Raw genomic sequence first — 18,303 nt, 5'->3', positions numbered from 1 at the left:
GAACAATTTTCAATTTTTTTCGTCATATTTATGTGCATATCAGGCATTAATATGTCATAGGTACATTATAAGTTTTTTTAAACATGTTAGTTAGGCAAACGCGTTAGGCCAGTAGGCTGCAACCGCCAGTGACGTCTCTTTACGTGCGTTATTGAACTGTAAAGAGTTTCGACACGCTTCCGTGCTGTATGTGTTAAGCCACTCAGAGTTGTTGCATTTCCGACCTAAACTTAGACTTGAGCCACGTACTTCAAGCTGCTTGTTTTTCTTGACTTTTTAATTTCGAAATACGTGACAATATGATGATACAGAGAAGTATAGACAATAAATTATTAGATGTTACAATACGTACAAAAAAAACTTCACAATTAAACTAAAAATTTGAAATGGAGCTTAAGATTTAACAAAATGTGATTTAATATGTTCATGATAACGTTAGTATAATTAATGAGTGTGTGGTGTATTTTTTCTTACCATCTATCAGTTAACACTAATATTCTACCAGAAATATCATGTTATTGATTTATGAAAAATATATAAAGTTATAGGTACACCAAATATATTTTGTTTTATATTTTATGATTAATTTAATTACAAAAGAATAGTATTAATATAAAGAATAAAGCAGTTTCAAGTATGCAAATAAATTTTTTTCCAATACGAAAAACCACAACAACCATGTCTATCATCAAACGATATTCCAACATAGTTCCAACTTAAGTCTTGTTAAGTCTGACTGGAGTCACCAAAAAAAAAAAAAAAATGTAATAATAAGAATAATAATAATTATAAAAAATAAAAATATTTTCCATATAATTTTGTTCAAATAAAAATTTATCTAATTTTTTTAAATAATACAGTGTTAATACCGAAATATTTATTGACATTCCAGTTAAGATATTATTAATTTTATGAAAAGCTTCAAAACAATTTTAATTACTATTGTAAAACAAAACAATTAAATCAATTTAAAGTATTGTTATAAGGTGTCTAATTTTTTTACATGATTAAGTCATCACATCATATAATTTATACAATATATTTTTATTGCAGTAAATATCAATTTAAGTTCTGAAAAAAAATATTATAAAACTTTATTTTTCAATTGATAACATGAAAAATATGATTATAAATTAAACATATCTACAAATGTTTACCGGTTATTGTAACTAAGACATCATCACTTACTACCGTTTTCTTATAATTATGGTTTATGAGATATTATAGTTGAAAATTAGTACGCTTCAAGATTATTTCTCTAGTTAAAAAGTAAACATAAAATCAAAGATATTAAATTTAAAGAAATATTTGACATTTTGTTCCCAATCAGCTATATTAAAACTTTTAATTTTTGATCAGATCGGGTGCGGGGTTAAATTTTAGTTCACTCATCACTGATGGTGAAAAAATGAAAAAAAAACAACATAATGGGTATACATTTTATAAATTTGAGTGAATCAAAAGAAATCCGGATTCGACAAGCGTCATTAATTTCGCATCGTCATCGCGTCGTAGTATTATCATCTGTAAACGTCTCTCTGTTTCTTTGTCGCAGATTTTCGAGGGTGGTGGGAGAGAAAAAAAACAAGCATACACATAATTTATTATTAATTGTTATTATTAACTCATTAACATTTTGTGTAATATAAAGTATTATTATTTCGTCATATATTATAATATTATAGCATACACTACAATAATCAATATGTTTTACATGATTAAGATTATTCTCTCGTGCGGTTTCTTTATGCCGCCGATTGCGTTCATCGCCCGCCGTCCCGTTTGTTCGTATAACGACTTAAACGCCATCTTGTTTTCGGCGACTATTTTTTTTTTTTTTTTTTTATGATGCTATTATAATACGACGATAATTTGTATTTGGCTGTCCTATTAAATAAAATAATTTATACTTAATTTTCAACCAATTACATAGTATAGAATTTTTTTTTAACTTTTAAATGCAGACATAATCACATAAATATAATATCGAACGAGATATAATATGTTTAACTGTTTTAGTCATGTTTACAGAGTAAAAACGTTTCTGCAATTATTTTAATACGATCCGTATATTATTATAGAGTTTATCAATTATTCAAATAAAAATTTAGGCAACCACCAACGGGTTTATAGAATTTAAATGCAATGTTAATTAAGTCTAAATTTTTTTTTTTTAATTTAGCTTTTATTAAAAAATAATTATAGCAACGCAAGTCTAAATTTCATTAATTTATAATATATATAATACTTACAATTGACACATTTCATTATAATGTACAAAAAAAGAAAAAAATGGTGAATTAAAACGTGTATGAATATTGAATTGTTCAAATTTAAGTTGATTTAATCACCGTATTAATTATTATAATTATGCAAGTAAAAAAATTATTAAAAATTAATAAAATTAAAACAATTAAAATAATAAATATCTTGTAGGTACGATAAAATAACTTTTTTCCTATAAAACTGTAATCAACTATGTTATCCAAATGTATAACAAAAAAATTATTTACGAATCAACTAAACATATTATGTAAATCTCACAGCATAAATATGACAATAGATATAATACCGTCAATACGATAAATATATACCTAACACATTATATTATTTTACATTGTTCTAAAATGTATAAATATTGTACATATGCATAAATAATATATTTTATTGCGTAAAATTGCCATAGCTATAGTAATTACTATTTGATTTTTAAATTCTAAAAAATTTTGAAGTTCTTACCAGGTGTGAGAGGTAGGTGTGGTATGATTAAATTATACGTCTGATGTGTTTTGTACGGACTCATGTGTTCACAACGAAAACCTGTACACGAATATTGTTACGTACACGGTGGCGCAGATCTGATTGTTGTACTTGAAATTCACACGAACAATGATTGTTCGAAGACTGCACGGCATGGTGAACGCGAGTTAGAATATATTGACAATATTGAATGAGTCCGGTAAATTGTATAATATTATAGTCCAGTTGGAATCGTTGCTAACCGAAATTGAACGAACTACCTTCTGCTAAAGCTCCGATGATGCGATTGAGACGTATACGCGATGGATAGGTACAACGAAAGTTTCATCACTTTTGGTTCATATGTATACCAACGCTAATGATCCTCTACTGTTCGTCTTATATAACTAAGTTGTTCCCAATACTTATAATGTTTTAATTTACGGTGCTTGCCAAATTGTGGTACTCCTACACACTTCACATAATAATCATGTTTCTAAGCTATACTAATTAAATCATATATTTTTAATACGTATGCATTACACAAAGAAAACAAATTAAAAATCAAACCAGTCCTGGTTCAAAACTAGCGTTTGTGATATTTAGGATTCGGGGCTCTGTGGGGTTTTTTTTATAGCAAAGGCTCCGAGAAACAAATTGAAAATAGTTTGAGAACCGCTGTTATATGATATTCGTTAGTCAACAACATGCGCGAGTGTATTATTTCGATGAATTGATAGTGTTATATTATTATTAATATTATTATTATTATTATATTGGTCCTCGATCTTTAAACAATAATAATTATTGGAAAGACAACATTATCCCGCCGGAGACAGCGATGACGGTAATGTTATACTAACATACATAATATTGTATACAGATTACATTGTAATGACAACGCACTGGTGAGTGTATGTATGTGTATGCGTGTGTGTGTATGCGCGTATATATGTGTGTAAGCTAATAATTAGCAGTTAGCACAAACCACTGATATAGTGATGGCACAATAAAATTTTATCTACAGTAAAAATAATTATAATCGGACGTAGAGATTAAAAGTAACATTTAAGCCATGTTTGTTATAATTGATTTGTTATTTTTTGTCTCATCAATGGAAAATATTATATTGCGCTCATAATAATATTATTACGATAAATATTATTTCATGTCCGTTATAAACTATTTAATATTAATATAATATTATTTTTACTATGAAAAAAATGATTTTATATTTTGAATACTATTATAATAGTCAAAATATATAGGTGATATAACATTTAAAATTCATCGAAATATATGAATCTTAGTGCTCTTTGTCTAGTCAGTCTTTCACCTTAAACATCGTCATAGCTTAAAGAGTAAATAATTAGATAATCCTAATTAAGAAATCTGTGACTAGATACATTTTACTCTTACGATTTAACGTTATAACTTAGATGTTAATAATATAAAAATATATATTTGGTTATAACTAAATATAATTCTAAAAAAAATAAGATAAAAATTAAATTAAGGACAATTTTATAGGTAATTTGAAAGGATCAATCATTTTTAAAAGCTATGATGCAGTTAAAAAATACAAAAAACAGATTTTATTAAACATTAACATTATTTTTTATGAAATTCTAATATTCTAATATTATTTAGTGTCTTAAGACCCATCAACGCGATTTTATAGTACTGTTGACAGATATAAATTATATTATGACACGCGAGTTTTAAAGTCGAACCTTCGCAGCTAAAATCTAACGATATATACTAAGTTTACTTGTTATCATTATATATATTTCCCAACGGAAATATTTGACAACTTTGAGTTACGACATTTATTGTCGACACATTGTTTTAATTTTTAATTTTATATTTTTAAGTTTTTCTTGCGCATTTTGACATTTAAACTAAATTATATAAGTTATGAATGACATGTTTTCTTAAAGGACTTAACATAAAATAACAAAAAAACATCATTTTAAATTTGTTTGAATATGCAATAAGAATTATATATCTAAATCTCGGTGAATAATGTCATTTCTATCGTACCAGTATGCTGCGACAATAGTACGGAGAGCAATGTTTTGGCAACGTTGGATAACCTCAATATTGGACTTACTGACACAGCTCCACAGCTGTATTCCATAGATCCACATTGGTTTAATTATCGCTACATACAAAAGACGTTTGCATGTGAGATCTAATTCGGAGTCTATACTGATCAGCCAATAAAGTTTCCTCAATTTCAGTTTAATTTGTAGTTTTTTCTGATGAACATAACAATATTTCCAATTTAATCGTGAGTCAAGGTGCATTCCTAGGTATTTTGCAGAATCGTTCTGTGGGATAATCTGTTGGTCCAACCATACTGGGTAGTATACACTTTTACGCAAAGTATAATTTACGTGTACCGATTTGTCACTGTTAATTTTGATTTTCCAACGCTTAGTCCAATCGATGACATTGTTAAGACGTGTTCGTTGAAGTTGATCAGTCGCAGTCTGCTGGTCTTCATAATTTGTCAGTATTTCTGTATCATCGGTAAACATAACTGTCATTGAGTAGTTGGTAGTTGGAATGTCAGCTGTGTAAAGTAAATACAAAAGAGGTCTGAGGACACTACCTTGTGGTACTCCAGCTGATATGTTCTTCCAGTCAGTTAATGCTTCACCGTGTAATACTCTGAACCGACGTTCAGTCAGATAGGATTCAATGAGTGCGCACCAAGTGTGTGGCAGCTGTTCACGTAGCTTAATATGTATCCTGTGTGCCAAACTTTATTGAAAGCTTGCGCAACATCAAGGAATACTCCACAACAATATTTTTTTTCCTCTAATGTTTTGTTTATGACATTTGTGACACGATGAACCTGTTCAATAGTTGAGTGTTTATTCCGAAATCCGAACTGGTGTTCAGGAATAAGCCGTCTTGTTTCTATTATTGATTTTAATCGCTTTAAAAGCAGTTTTTCAAATAATTTTGATAAGCTCGGAAGAAGCGATATCCGTCTTTATGAAGTTACGTGTTCTGGGGGGTTTCCCTGGTTTAAGTAGCATGATTGTGCTCGTTTCCGTTGTTTAGGAACGTATTCTGTACTCAGGATGGTATTTTATATGTGTGTTAAATTAATCATAGCCTTTTTGGGCAATTCTTTCAGCATTAGGGTTTATTTGGTCGTACCCAGGTTCTTTTTTTAGATTGATATTCGTATCGATTTCGTTTGCAATTTCGAATGGAGTGAATAACTTAATCGTTTCACGTATTTCGTCCAATGGTCGGCACTGTTCTAAATCGAGTTCAGAAGCTATATTGTTCGGCTGGAATGCCCGTTCCAGATGACGTGCATACGTTTCAGCTTTGTCTTGGTCACAGCATGCCCATGATCCGTCTTCTTTGCGGATTGGTGGTACATAGGCTCTGGGCTTTTTCATTTGTTTTGTAGCCTTCCACAACGAATAATCAATGTCTTTAGTTGTGGAAAGATTACTCAAGTAAGATTTAAACGTTTCGTTTTGACTTCTTTTATTTTATCATGTAAAAGTCTGCAAGTGCTGTTCCAGATAGTTTTGTCGAATGGATCTCTCGTACGATGCCATTTTTTCCTTGCTTTTCGTTTTTTTCTTTACTAGTTCCCTGATTTCCATTGGGTAGGTGATTTCATGAATACTTCTTGCTGATATTTCGGGTGTTGCCAATTTCGCTACCTTAATAAAATTATTAAATCATATACGTAATAATCAAATTTTGTCAAAATCACGAAAATTCGTAAATCATTTTGTAGTTAAAAATAGAGGTAATAACATCTTCAAAGCAACCGAGAAGTCTTAAAAACACACACACACACACGTCTGTGCCGTGCCATTTATTACCCCCTAATAATGTATCAATATGTTATACCCAATTACCCAAGTATAAATGAAAAAATAAAATAAATTATACAAAAACAATGTTCATGTTAACATGCAATCAATTCTGCCGTCATATAATGCATATACGTGCACGCAATCATTTTGAAATCAAATATTATTATTATATTATTATTAGGTGATAAAAAATCAAAAAATGTGAAATATTGAGTCCAAAATTGAAAAACGGAAAATATTTTAATTGAGTCCGTAGTCCGTACCTATAGGCATATTGAATTATATTGTTATTGTTACATTGTTAATTCCTATATAAGAATACCAACACTTTTAAATACTAAGTTATCTAACATCCTAACCGAATTAAATTACTAAAGTAAAAAAAATTGGTTGTAAAATGCAGCTACCTATTAGAAACAAAACAAATGTTCAGGGTTGAATCTTAAACAATTTATCGCTACTTTTTGCCGATATAAGGCATTAAAATAATTAATTGTTTTCAACATAATACATATAAAAAACTAGTATATATAACTCAATAATATATATTATATTTATCAAATATTTGCAAACCACCAAAAAACAAAAACATTTTTAAAACGATATACTTATAGAAATTTTCTTACAAACCGAGCTCGTAAAAATGGGAAGGAAATTGTTATTTTTTTTCAAACTTTTGCGGGACTCTGTTAACACGTGGACTCGGTCTAGTACTCTGGTCCTTGAGAGAACATGTCACATAATCTTCTGTACATCATCTCCACCATAGATTAATATACAATGATTCACACGCGACACCCTGCCATTGCGTAGAACCTATATCGATGACTGGATGTCGTGTGGATAAAATATGTGCAGAATTAAAGTTGTGTCTCGTTAGACAGTTTTTAGCATTATATTTTTAATTTTTAAATTTATCTAAAATACAAAAATTGACACTAAATTTGTTCTAAAAAGTATTTTTTGGAATCAATTCATATGCAACAATTAAAACAATATGCCTAATTGTACAATTCCACAGGTATGTTAGGACGGGAAGAGACGGGCACGGTGACTGCGGTGAGGGCCGACGGAGGTAACCACGTCGGAGCTGCCGCCGTCAGTACCGCGTCCACGTCGATACCGATGCCGCAAATCACCACTCCATCACCGGCACCGGCGAAGATCACAACGACAGTGGCGGACTTGGGCAACGAACGTGGTCCAAAACACCAACCACCCCCACCGCCGACCACAACGAAGACGTTGTGGCCATCATCCGATTGGATCTTGAAAAGGGTCCAAGACATCAAAGCGGCGGCAAAGGCCCGGGGAATAGGCGCCGGGGGCGAGGACTACGACGGTGACGACGACAGCAACGATTACGATTACAATGACCAAACCGACGACGAAATCGAAGAGATCGAAGCACCAACCGCCGAGCCACCACTGCAGCCTTCGCGGCCGCCATTGCTTAGAACGGTGTCTGGCCACATGTCCCGGTATGAGTTCAAGCGGTTGGACGGCAGACCGAACGATGGTCGTGTCAACGGAACGTACGTGGCCGTCATCGAGAGCGATCGTCCGCCACGCGTCGTCATCTACGACTCGGTGAGCAACATTTTATCTTAGATTGAAGATCTGTAGATTAGTACATGATCAAAACATTCTATAAACTGTAATACCTATAGTATTATTTAAAATAGTTGTATACATTCATAGATAATAAAGATTTCGATATCACATAACTATCTTATCAGTGGTAATTAAGGGGTACAATTGAGGCCAAATCATAGATGTTAAAGAATGAATAGACTATGGCTATATTAATAAAAAAGAGAGAAAGACTGTCTTATCATAAATTATTTATAATAATTATATATATTTATATACATTTGTTTTAGAGGGCAATTGTAAACTCCACCGATTTACAGGTAGTCGATTTTAGGGTTGGATTTATAACATATAAATTCCACCGATACGTATTTTTGAACTGAAAGCACGCAAATTCCATATAAAAATCCAAATATACATCTCCTTACAAAAGCTCTATTAGATATTCAATTATTATTATATTATTTATTTTAATATTGTATAATAAAAGATATAAGTATCTTAATATACTATATATAAATAATAAATCTGTACATAAATTATGTAGGTACGTATTACATACGTAATGTTAATAATTATATATTTTTCTATTAGTTCAATTTGATTTTTATATATATATTTTTTTTTAATTATTGTATTTAAATACAATAGATATATTATAATTAGGGCCCGGATTTAAATGTATTCAAAACCATACAAATATGCTCTAAAAGTTAACCAAAAATGACCTTAAAAATTCCATTTATATTTATTTGTTATACAATTTGTTATTTTAATTTGGAATTTATTATTAAAATATATTTATTACTTTATTGAAAAAAAAAATAAAAATTGAAGAAATTGACTTGATGCTGCTATGAAAAACATACCGGTGGAGTTTCAACTACCTATCAATATAAAAAGTATGATAAAAGAGTCTTAATTGCCTTCACCTCCGAGAACGTGGCCTCAAATATATTGAACATGGTCGACGGTCGTGGCCTATCCATATCTTTATTATCTAAATATACACTGGAATTCCAGTGAGGCCCAAAAATCCTTTAATGTCATACAATCCTTAATGTCTCGGTGGAAATATGATTCAATTTTTTTTTCCAAAATTATTTTTTATGCGATTAAGTTTTTTCGATTTTCAAGATCACTATTTTCTTCATTATATGTTTTAAAACAGTTTAAAAATAAGTCGACAAGTGGATTCTGTTCAATTAGTGTAGAGTGAATCACTGTCGTGGATATTATGTTAAATTTGAATTCAATCACATAAGAATTCGGTGAGGAGATAGTCTATCAATATCAATAATTAGTGTACAATTTCATTACATGTTTTCCATGTTATATTTATCTTAAAGTAATTTATTTTACTACTACCTATCTAATATTAATCTAGTAAATATACGATAGGTTAATTTAATTTTTGCCAAAAACATTGTATTTATTATATTAAAGAATTTAGTTGTTGTAATAGTGAATATTATTTCTTATCATTTTTAGTCAATCCCTCCTTGCCACGTAAAACAGTGTGGGTAAAAGTATTTTTCTATAACAAAGCAACTAATTTTATAGTTTTAACTCAAATGTCTCTAACAAAAAAACATGTGCTAACATATTTTATAGATTTTTTGGTTACGATATACCTACCTACTAACCTACTTATGTGAAACCTCTTTTTAATTTTTAAAACTTTAGCTATAAAATTGAGCATGTCATAAATTGTCAATAAGCAAAAAAAATGAAAATTTTGATGAATTTCTTTATAATTTTAACTTTAAATGCTTGTAAAAAATCATACATCTGCTATATTATAATAACCTACAGAGAAACTTGAGTTCAATTTCAAAACTTTTTAATCCAACAGAAATTTTTTATTTACGTTTCTAGAGATAAAACTAAAAAAAATTCTAAATTTTAATAATCTATAAATAGCTCAAATAGTGCTAAATTACAAATGTTCATGTAAAAATGTTGTGACCAGTTTCAACCAGTCTTGTGAAAGATTATCAGTGTATCATAGTATCGATATTGTGAAGTTATTGATTCCAAATAAAAAATGGTTTTACTTTTTATAAATGTCGTAAACAATTTAAAGCACTACATATCTCAAATTATATTTATTACCTTAATGGTATTCTACATTATTGCGCTCTCTTCGAAAAAAAATGTATTTATATTTATGGCTACGACGAATACTTAAACTATTTTTTTCATAATATGAGACAAAAATATTAATCGTACGCTCAACTTTTTAAATAAACAGCATAATATGGCCATTCAACAATAAAATAACTATCTACTGTTAATTTTAAAACATATAATTGGAAATAAGTTATTTATATAAATATTTTAAGTGTATGAAAATTAATCGTAAAAACTTAAAACAATATATCCTTAACAAAATAATTTTTGAAAAACATTATAATAAAGTCTTGATATTGTAAAAATAAATTAAATTTGTGAAAAAAAGTAAATATCATAAAATAAACACTCTTTGATTTTAAACATTATTACCACGATATTATAACGTTTTCAAAAAAATACTGACACAGTCTATGACGGTAAAATCATCAGTTTGTAAGTACTAGGTAGATAGATTTTTTAATTTTGTGAAGTATATGCTAAGGCTGAAACCTATTAGATTATTTAAGCTGCTTTTCTGAGTTCCGACGAGTTCCGATTAAATATTCATTAGGTAGCTGATATAAGTTAATTATAAATATTCTGGTGGACGAGAATAAAAATATGCATACCACTTTTCTGTGTAATTTTTTAGCATTAGGATTAGGCCAAGGGTCGGCAAGTAATTTCTATTGAAGTCCGGAACATCAAAATAATAATTAAATGAGGCTCGAAGAAAAAATCTTTGCTGAATCTCTATATTTTTATGGTATTAATATGAAGACTTAATATGATAATTGAAGGATATTATGTTGACGGTCAAGGTTTCTAGTGTTTCTACCCTCCGCAGTCCAGATTCGGACCACCGTCCGCCAGTTGTAGTGACTAGGCGGGAAATGCTGCTTAGCTATTAGTATTATATTATTAAAATAATAAAATATTTAGCTATTAAGTAATAACATGACGGAAAGTTGTCCGATTTTGACACACTTTCGATTAATTTGAAATCGGACATTTTCAACACGTTTTATCGAATTCGTTCGAGTTTCGCAACGTTAAATAATGTATGACGGTACATTGTTATGCGTATTCTCCGACGATAGATGGATTTTAAATTATTTATTTAGGTACACGGATACATATATATTATTGTTATTATTATACTGCTGCAGGACACGTCATAAATTATTCTACATAATTTATTTTAAAATCACCGTTCATGTGACTCTACATACGCACACTTTTAGTAGGTTAGTGCCTATACCTATATAGTAGATATACTAGTATTCAAAAATAAATGTTTGAACAGAACCATTCGAATAAAGGTAAGACGTGTAATAATTATTGTCGTATTTAAAAGTAAGCAATGTATTTACTATTTAATACGAAGAATGTGCAGTCCACAATTTTATTATTGAAAAACATCGATATTTTTTTTTTTTTTTTTATTATAAATAAAGGCCTCAACAATATAGATCATTGGCCTAGAAAAGAAACAAAAGTAGGTATATAAACGTAATTTAGCTAGGTGGTACTATAGTGAATACAGTGTTTAAGACATCGATATGTTAGCGTAGAGTCGTTCAATTTTAACTGTGATATCGTGCTACTGAAAATACCTACTTATAAATTAACATTATTTAAAAAAAAAATTTTTATGCAAGTATTTAAGTTCCCTCGTTTAGAGTACACTAAAAATCTGTACTACAGTTACATTATCCATTTATATGTTACGTACGAGTATGTGCATTATAATGTAAAAATGTAGCAACCACTTCAATTGTTAACATTAATTATTTTTTGATGTATCTATTCATCGAGAATTTTAGTGGTCTTCCTATAAATTCAAAAATTGTAGAACCTAAAAAATTATTTCAGTATTGGAAATTATTTGCATGCCCAACGTGAAAAAATAATTTTATTAATCATACATTTTCGATCCAAACTGATATTTATCTAATATTCTGATACCAATATATTTTTGATATAATATAATATATTATTATTAATATTATTAATAATAAAAAATATAATCTTTATTATATATTGAGAATATATCTACATTCTTTTCAGAATACCAATCATACATTTGTATACCTATAATTTTGGAAGTTTAAAACTACTATTTGATAATTTCAGAACTACAGTAAAATACCTAGGCCTACAGTAGACAGACAGTACAGACCTACAATATCATATTAATATAGCGTTATACAATGGAATTAAATTCTGTCTGTGAAATCTTTAAAGCCAGAAGGATATTTCTCGCTGTATACTTAAAAGGCGTCTGTCAAAAGTATTTGTTTGTGTTTTGAATTATATTTTTGTTCAAAATAAGTTTCATTCCAGTTAGCGAACGCAAAGTATGAACGCACTTTGTCTACGTCAAACTATTCCACTTGCTCAGCTCCGTCCGATCCACAAAAAGTAAAATTGTTAACAACAACTTTAACCCCTTGTTTACAAGAAATCCTGAGAAAAGGGATAATGAACAATTCTTCGGCCAGTGGTATATCACGGCCTTCTTAGCGATTTTGTCATTAATGAGCTTAAAACTTTTGATGCGATTAAGAAATGATTAAAAACAACAACAAAAAAACTAACAGAACGACCTTTCACCAAGGAGCATCTTAATAATTCCATAAAAAGTTGCAGCTCAACGTTAACAAAATATTATATCCTCTACTCACCACCACGCCACCCTTCCCTGAAATCCCCTTAATCCGCATTAGCACAAATACTCACTACAAGAAAGTCATTTTTTTTTTTTTTAATGGTTATTTCGAAAATCATTAACATTTCCAATAAAATTTTTTTCATAGTTACACTTAAAAAATAATATTTTTACTGTTTTTATTGTTATCTTTTTTAAACTCATTTGTTTAGTTGAGCTGACGATGCACACTTCAAATTACATATTCCTCAGCAGAATATTTTTCCAACAATTGTTTTTATTAGGTACAATTTCTAGGTTAATAAGTAACACCTTATATTTATAGATACACATAGACTTAGACATAGGTAAACACAGTCTACATGTCTACTAGAGTAGTACGTCACAGGGGTTAGTCATATATTATGCGAGTTTAATATGTACTATTATCTATTACCTACTCATTCGAAATGTTATTTTTATACTGTTATTTTATTATAATTTTAATACATAGTATAAAAATAAAATATTCTCTTTTAGAATATGAAATCAAATATCATTATGTATGTTGTCACTCAAAAATTAAAGCAAAGCTTTTTAAAAATATTGAAAATAAATACTAGTTAAAAATATATGAATATTTTTTTCAATTATGTTTTGTAATAACTTTAAAGTATGCAAATAATATTTCACACACCCTGTATATTTAAACATATATGTAGGTATGTGTTTATTTAGCGTGTGTGTGTGTCTGCTTGTTTGTTTTCGCGTGATTAAAGTATTTATTTGTTCAGTCATCTAATGAGATGGCACAGCCGTTCAAAAAAATCGGCCAGATGACCGACTTATTTCAAAAACCAATAACTGTAGCCTGTAGGCACATTTCTACTGCATATACGTGAAATACAAGTGCACAAACACACATATATACATCCGTTTATTTATATATGTAATAATGTATTTATGTACGTATATAAAATGAAATATGTATATTATGCATTAAGTACGTAGCATACAAAGTATAATCGCACTCCGCAATCACCTACTTAGTCCTAATATTATACGGTATTTTATGTCTTAGAGTCAATATAAGGATGTAAGGAAGTTACAAGGATGTTTCCTCTAGGCTACGCCTTGTTTATTTATTCTTTTTAGTTTCTGATTTTTACTGGTAAGTACATGTACAATGCCTGCAAATTCTATACAGTATACACACTGCTCTAGTGTCTGTGTTCCTATTGACTTCATCAAGTTCTTCTGCCTATGCTTACACTTAATACGGACGCCAACCATGTTATGTTGTCAGAGATGAGCAAGTTGCTCGATTAGTTGAAACTGGTAACTAGTTAGGTACACTAAAATTCTTATGAATTTAGTTGCAAAATAGATACATTGAAAATGTGTACGTAATGAGTTATACAAGTTACAATTACAGCAAATAAGTGTTACATCTGATATTACAAATTTTTTAATTTTTTATATTTATTTCTTCAAGAAAAGAATGGCCCGGGTGTAATATATTTATTTTAGTGATTCTTGAAAAAAACCTATCATGTAAATTATAAGTTAAAATATCAAAGTATTAATAATGGAACATATTAAAATAATAGTTACAAAACATTATTACAAAATGTGATATCTAGAATATTTGATTAGATTATATTAGGTACATAAATAAAGTACATATATAAGTATCGAAACATAGCACAGACTTAATAGTTATTATGCTGACTCGAAATATGGATAACACACTTACACACACAGAAACTATTATGCAACAATATTAAAAACCCTTTACATTATACCTAACTTTTAGTATAAATATTTACTTATCAGTGCTTATTATACCATAAAATGTATTTAAATATTTTAAAATTACTACCTAAGGTTTGTTGACATCGTAAAATAATTAACTAATTAACTGATTTACAATTAAATGTATTTTTTGCTATAGCTAATTATATAATATACTTTATTAAAAGTTATACAGTAAACACTGTAACCAGCTACATTTTAAAGTTATTCCAAAATGTATAGTAATATGTATAACTGATTACAAGTTACAAATATGATATCATGATGGTTACGGAACTTTTAAACATGATAACTATTCAATCTAGTGGTGGATTTAATGGTTAGGATATAAAATCAACAAATCCTCTAGAGAGGCCTCATACAAAATGTATTACTGACATACTTACAGTTTGCAATATAAAATGTATTCATTTTTTTTTGTGCTAAAATTAAAAAAAAAATTAACCATATAAGTTTGATAGGCCCCAGTATACCTATGTCATAATATTAGAAGCGGAACCATTGGCGGAATTTGTCGATAGCTGACTAAACGATCGTTAAATCCACCACTGGTCCAACAATGTGTTCATTTCCATCATGCGCGTGAATTTTTATGTCGTAACTATAAATGAAATACACATCACACGTTGAACCTTTCCATTATGTTATTATTTATATTTTATTAGTAATGACATCCATAATGTTTAAAAACCTATAATATGGAATTGACTTGTCTGATTAAAACGTTTCGTTGTGTGATTACAGGCGAGGCAGAAAAAACCAAGAACCGAAAAATAGATCCATCAAAAGACAGTGGATGACGAATTGCAAACGGCAGCTAACGATCGCCCGAAATAATATTATTTTCCGCATAGTAATACACACAAACACACACACACACACACACTCACACAGTCACACAAAAGAAGATTTTGTTGTTTCAATCAAATAATAAAATATTATTATAATACCTACAACATTATGTTATAAACTCGTCTGGTTAAATATATTTCTCTCGTTCATATTTTAATACGTTTTAATTTTTCGATGATACGACCAAAATTAACACTGTCACGTATTAATTTTTAATTAATATATTATAATAAAATTAAATATCATAAGTTGTAATTATCGTGTGCTGTATTATACACATACGAACAATACATTTTCCTGTGTGAAATATTATTAATAATAATAATAACATTTTATTTATAATTATTGAACTACAGTTAAGTATAACAATACTTAATATTATATACTAATATATTATATTATTATACGCTGAAATTAATTTCTATATTCCGTAATTACCTACTTAAGCATTAGATAATATTATGATGTCTGATATAATAATATATTAGATAATACGTTTACGCGTGTACGATATAGATTCAAATGTCGAATTTCATTTTGTTCCATTTTTCGAATCCGTTTATCATATATTATTATTATTATTATTAATATTATTATTATATTATTTATTTATGCTGTATATGTGTATAAATAAATGAATGAAAAAAAAAATGATTCTCATCTTGTTTCATTTGTTAACCCATTCTCGTGTAACATTGTAGTCGACTAAACAGATTTCCGTCTCAGTTTGTTCAACTAATGCAGAGTATATCATAATAAATGAGTTAGATGACACCACCTAAATATTTCATAGGTGCTGTGAAAATATTTTATTTAATTCAATGAATCCACATCTGGTAAATTATATAATATATACACTATTTAATCAATTGTATAGGTTATAGTTATACCATTAGGTTTCATCTATGTTTTATACTTAATTATGAAACGGGTCTATTTGTTGCTAACAACCAATTTAAGTTATAAAAATAAAAATATAATGATATATTGTATGAATTTATAATTGTATAACATTATTACTCCTTAAGTACCCTATGATTATTATTTATTTATTTGTATTATAAAATTATTTTAAAGCTCCACGCATCGTTCAGCTAGATTCAATGTTTTGAAGGTTTCAATTATTTATTCAAGATATAGGTACATTCTATATTTTTATCTATGCTTGTCATTATTTTTTTTAAATAGTCAAAATGTTATAATATGTGCGTTCTAACAACATGGTGTTTCTAATAATTTGATAACACTACGCTTAATATTTAGAAAATCATCTTTCACGTGGGCAGAATATTTTCACAATATTACCATGAATGATTTTAAGACTATTCAAATGTTTTTATTACAAAATATTACTTCTTTACTAGTTCCAGACATAGTTAACCTGCAATTATATGATCAGTCCAATATGGGTGGTTTTTTGTTTTCCAGCAATACGGTAAATCACGGTAAGCCACATGACAGGAAGGTAGGTCATGTGTGTGTCGTATACCTAATATATTATGTTCGATTAGTTGGTAAGTTTAATCCTCTGCTAAGGTCTTACAGCTTTAAATAAATGTGTGTATATTACCTACTTAATATATACTTTAATGATTTAATCGAGAACAAAATTCAACAAAATAATTATTTTTATATATTAGTCCACAACTTTCCCAAATTACAATTAGTCATCTAATTATTAAATATATAACCGATGGCCTAAACATAAAATATCAAATAATATTATATTCATTCGTTTTATAAATGATAAAAATATAATATGTAACTCATAACTAAATAAATAGGGATAATTGATAATACGCATACCAGTCATACCACAATTGGCTTGTCTATCGCAAAGTTCTCCACTTCTATTATAATTTATTAAAAATTGACTAGTTCCGACAAATGAATTCGGAGAATTAATGGCAATGGTTTTGTGTGTAGTGTAGCAGGGAGAGGGGAATTAGCCAACAGGACGAAAACGGTTTTTCAACTATATAAACGTGAAACTACTTTCTTTGTAACAGATAAGCTCAATTAATTTTATCGATTTAGCTAAATTTTAATTCGTTGTGTTCGTAATGTCAGGGCAGAGTTTATATGAAAGAAAATGTGAGGAAAATAATTTGAAAAGTAAGAAATCTGGATGGGGAAAATAGAGAGTGGCTCCATCTAGACATACAAAGAATAAACTAAATAATAATATGGTCATGGTTATAATATAATGTAATTGAACCTTCTTACCACCATGTAAATGTACACTAAGAAAACATTCGAGATTATCGATGATATTTTTTAAGTTTTGTACATCAGTACACCAAATATCAAATAAAGTATTGCACAAATAATAAATCACACAAATTTGACATTTTTAACAGGTGACAAATCCTTGTTATATGAACTGGAAATATGAAATCTTGCTTCATTCATTAAAGGCAATGGCTGCATAGTAAAATACAATTTATATATATATATATATTATATACATAAGTAAATTTATAGATTGTTTTTCTTTTATGCATTTCTACACTATTCATCCTATCGCCATGAAACTTTAAAGATGGTTGTTCACATTCTTTTGGAGATTTCTGGCATATTACATCCTGGCGCTATAAAATATATCAGTAAAATACCACTTATACTCACTCAACTATCACTATATCTCAAAAATACAAAAGGTATAAACTTTAAATTTTTAAT

General features: G+C 28.7%; 1 protein-coding gene and 1 long non-coding RNA gene across 2 annotated transcripts in view; one reads left to right on the top strand and one right to left on the bottom strand.

The window, feature by feature from the left end:
- LOC107162210 (uncharacterized) overlaps positions 1–16,550 on the top strand; it is a 428,784-nt gene extending 412,234 nt beyond the window's left edge. The window contains exons 6-7 of the mRNA XM_089217794.1: positions 7,618–8,186; positions 15,514–16,550. Coding sequence (XP_089073920.1) covers positions 7,618–8,186; positions 15,514–15,546 — 602 coding nt within the window. The 3' untranslated portion in view covers positions 15,547–16,550. The remainder of the gene's footprint in view (positions 1–7,617; positions 8,187–15,513) is intronic.
- On the bottom strand, positions 1,600–3,438 carry LOC149060904 (uncharacterized). The gene is made up of 2 exons (XR_016189542.1): positions 2,740–3,438; positions 1,600–1,887 (listed from the first exon to the last, which is right to left on the bottom strand). It is a non-coding gene; the product is annotated as an uncharacterized LOC149060904 (long non-coding RNA).
- Positions 16,551–18,303: the final 1,753 nt, after the last annotated feature.

This window comes from Diuraphis noxia, unplaced genomic scaffold, assembly GCF_037042655.1.
Source record: "Diuraphis noxia isolate RWA-SAM2 unplaced genomic scaffold, SU_Dnox_SAM2 contig0001, whole genome shotgun sequence".
NCBI classification, from domain to species: Eukaryota; Metazoa; Arthropoda; class Insecta; order Hemiptera; family Aphididae; genus Diuraphis; species Diuraphis noxia.
Note: the sequence above shows the minus strand (reverse complement) of the source record. Positions and strands in the feature narration are given on the sequence as shown.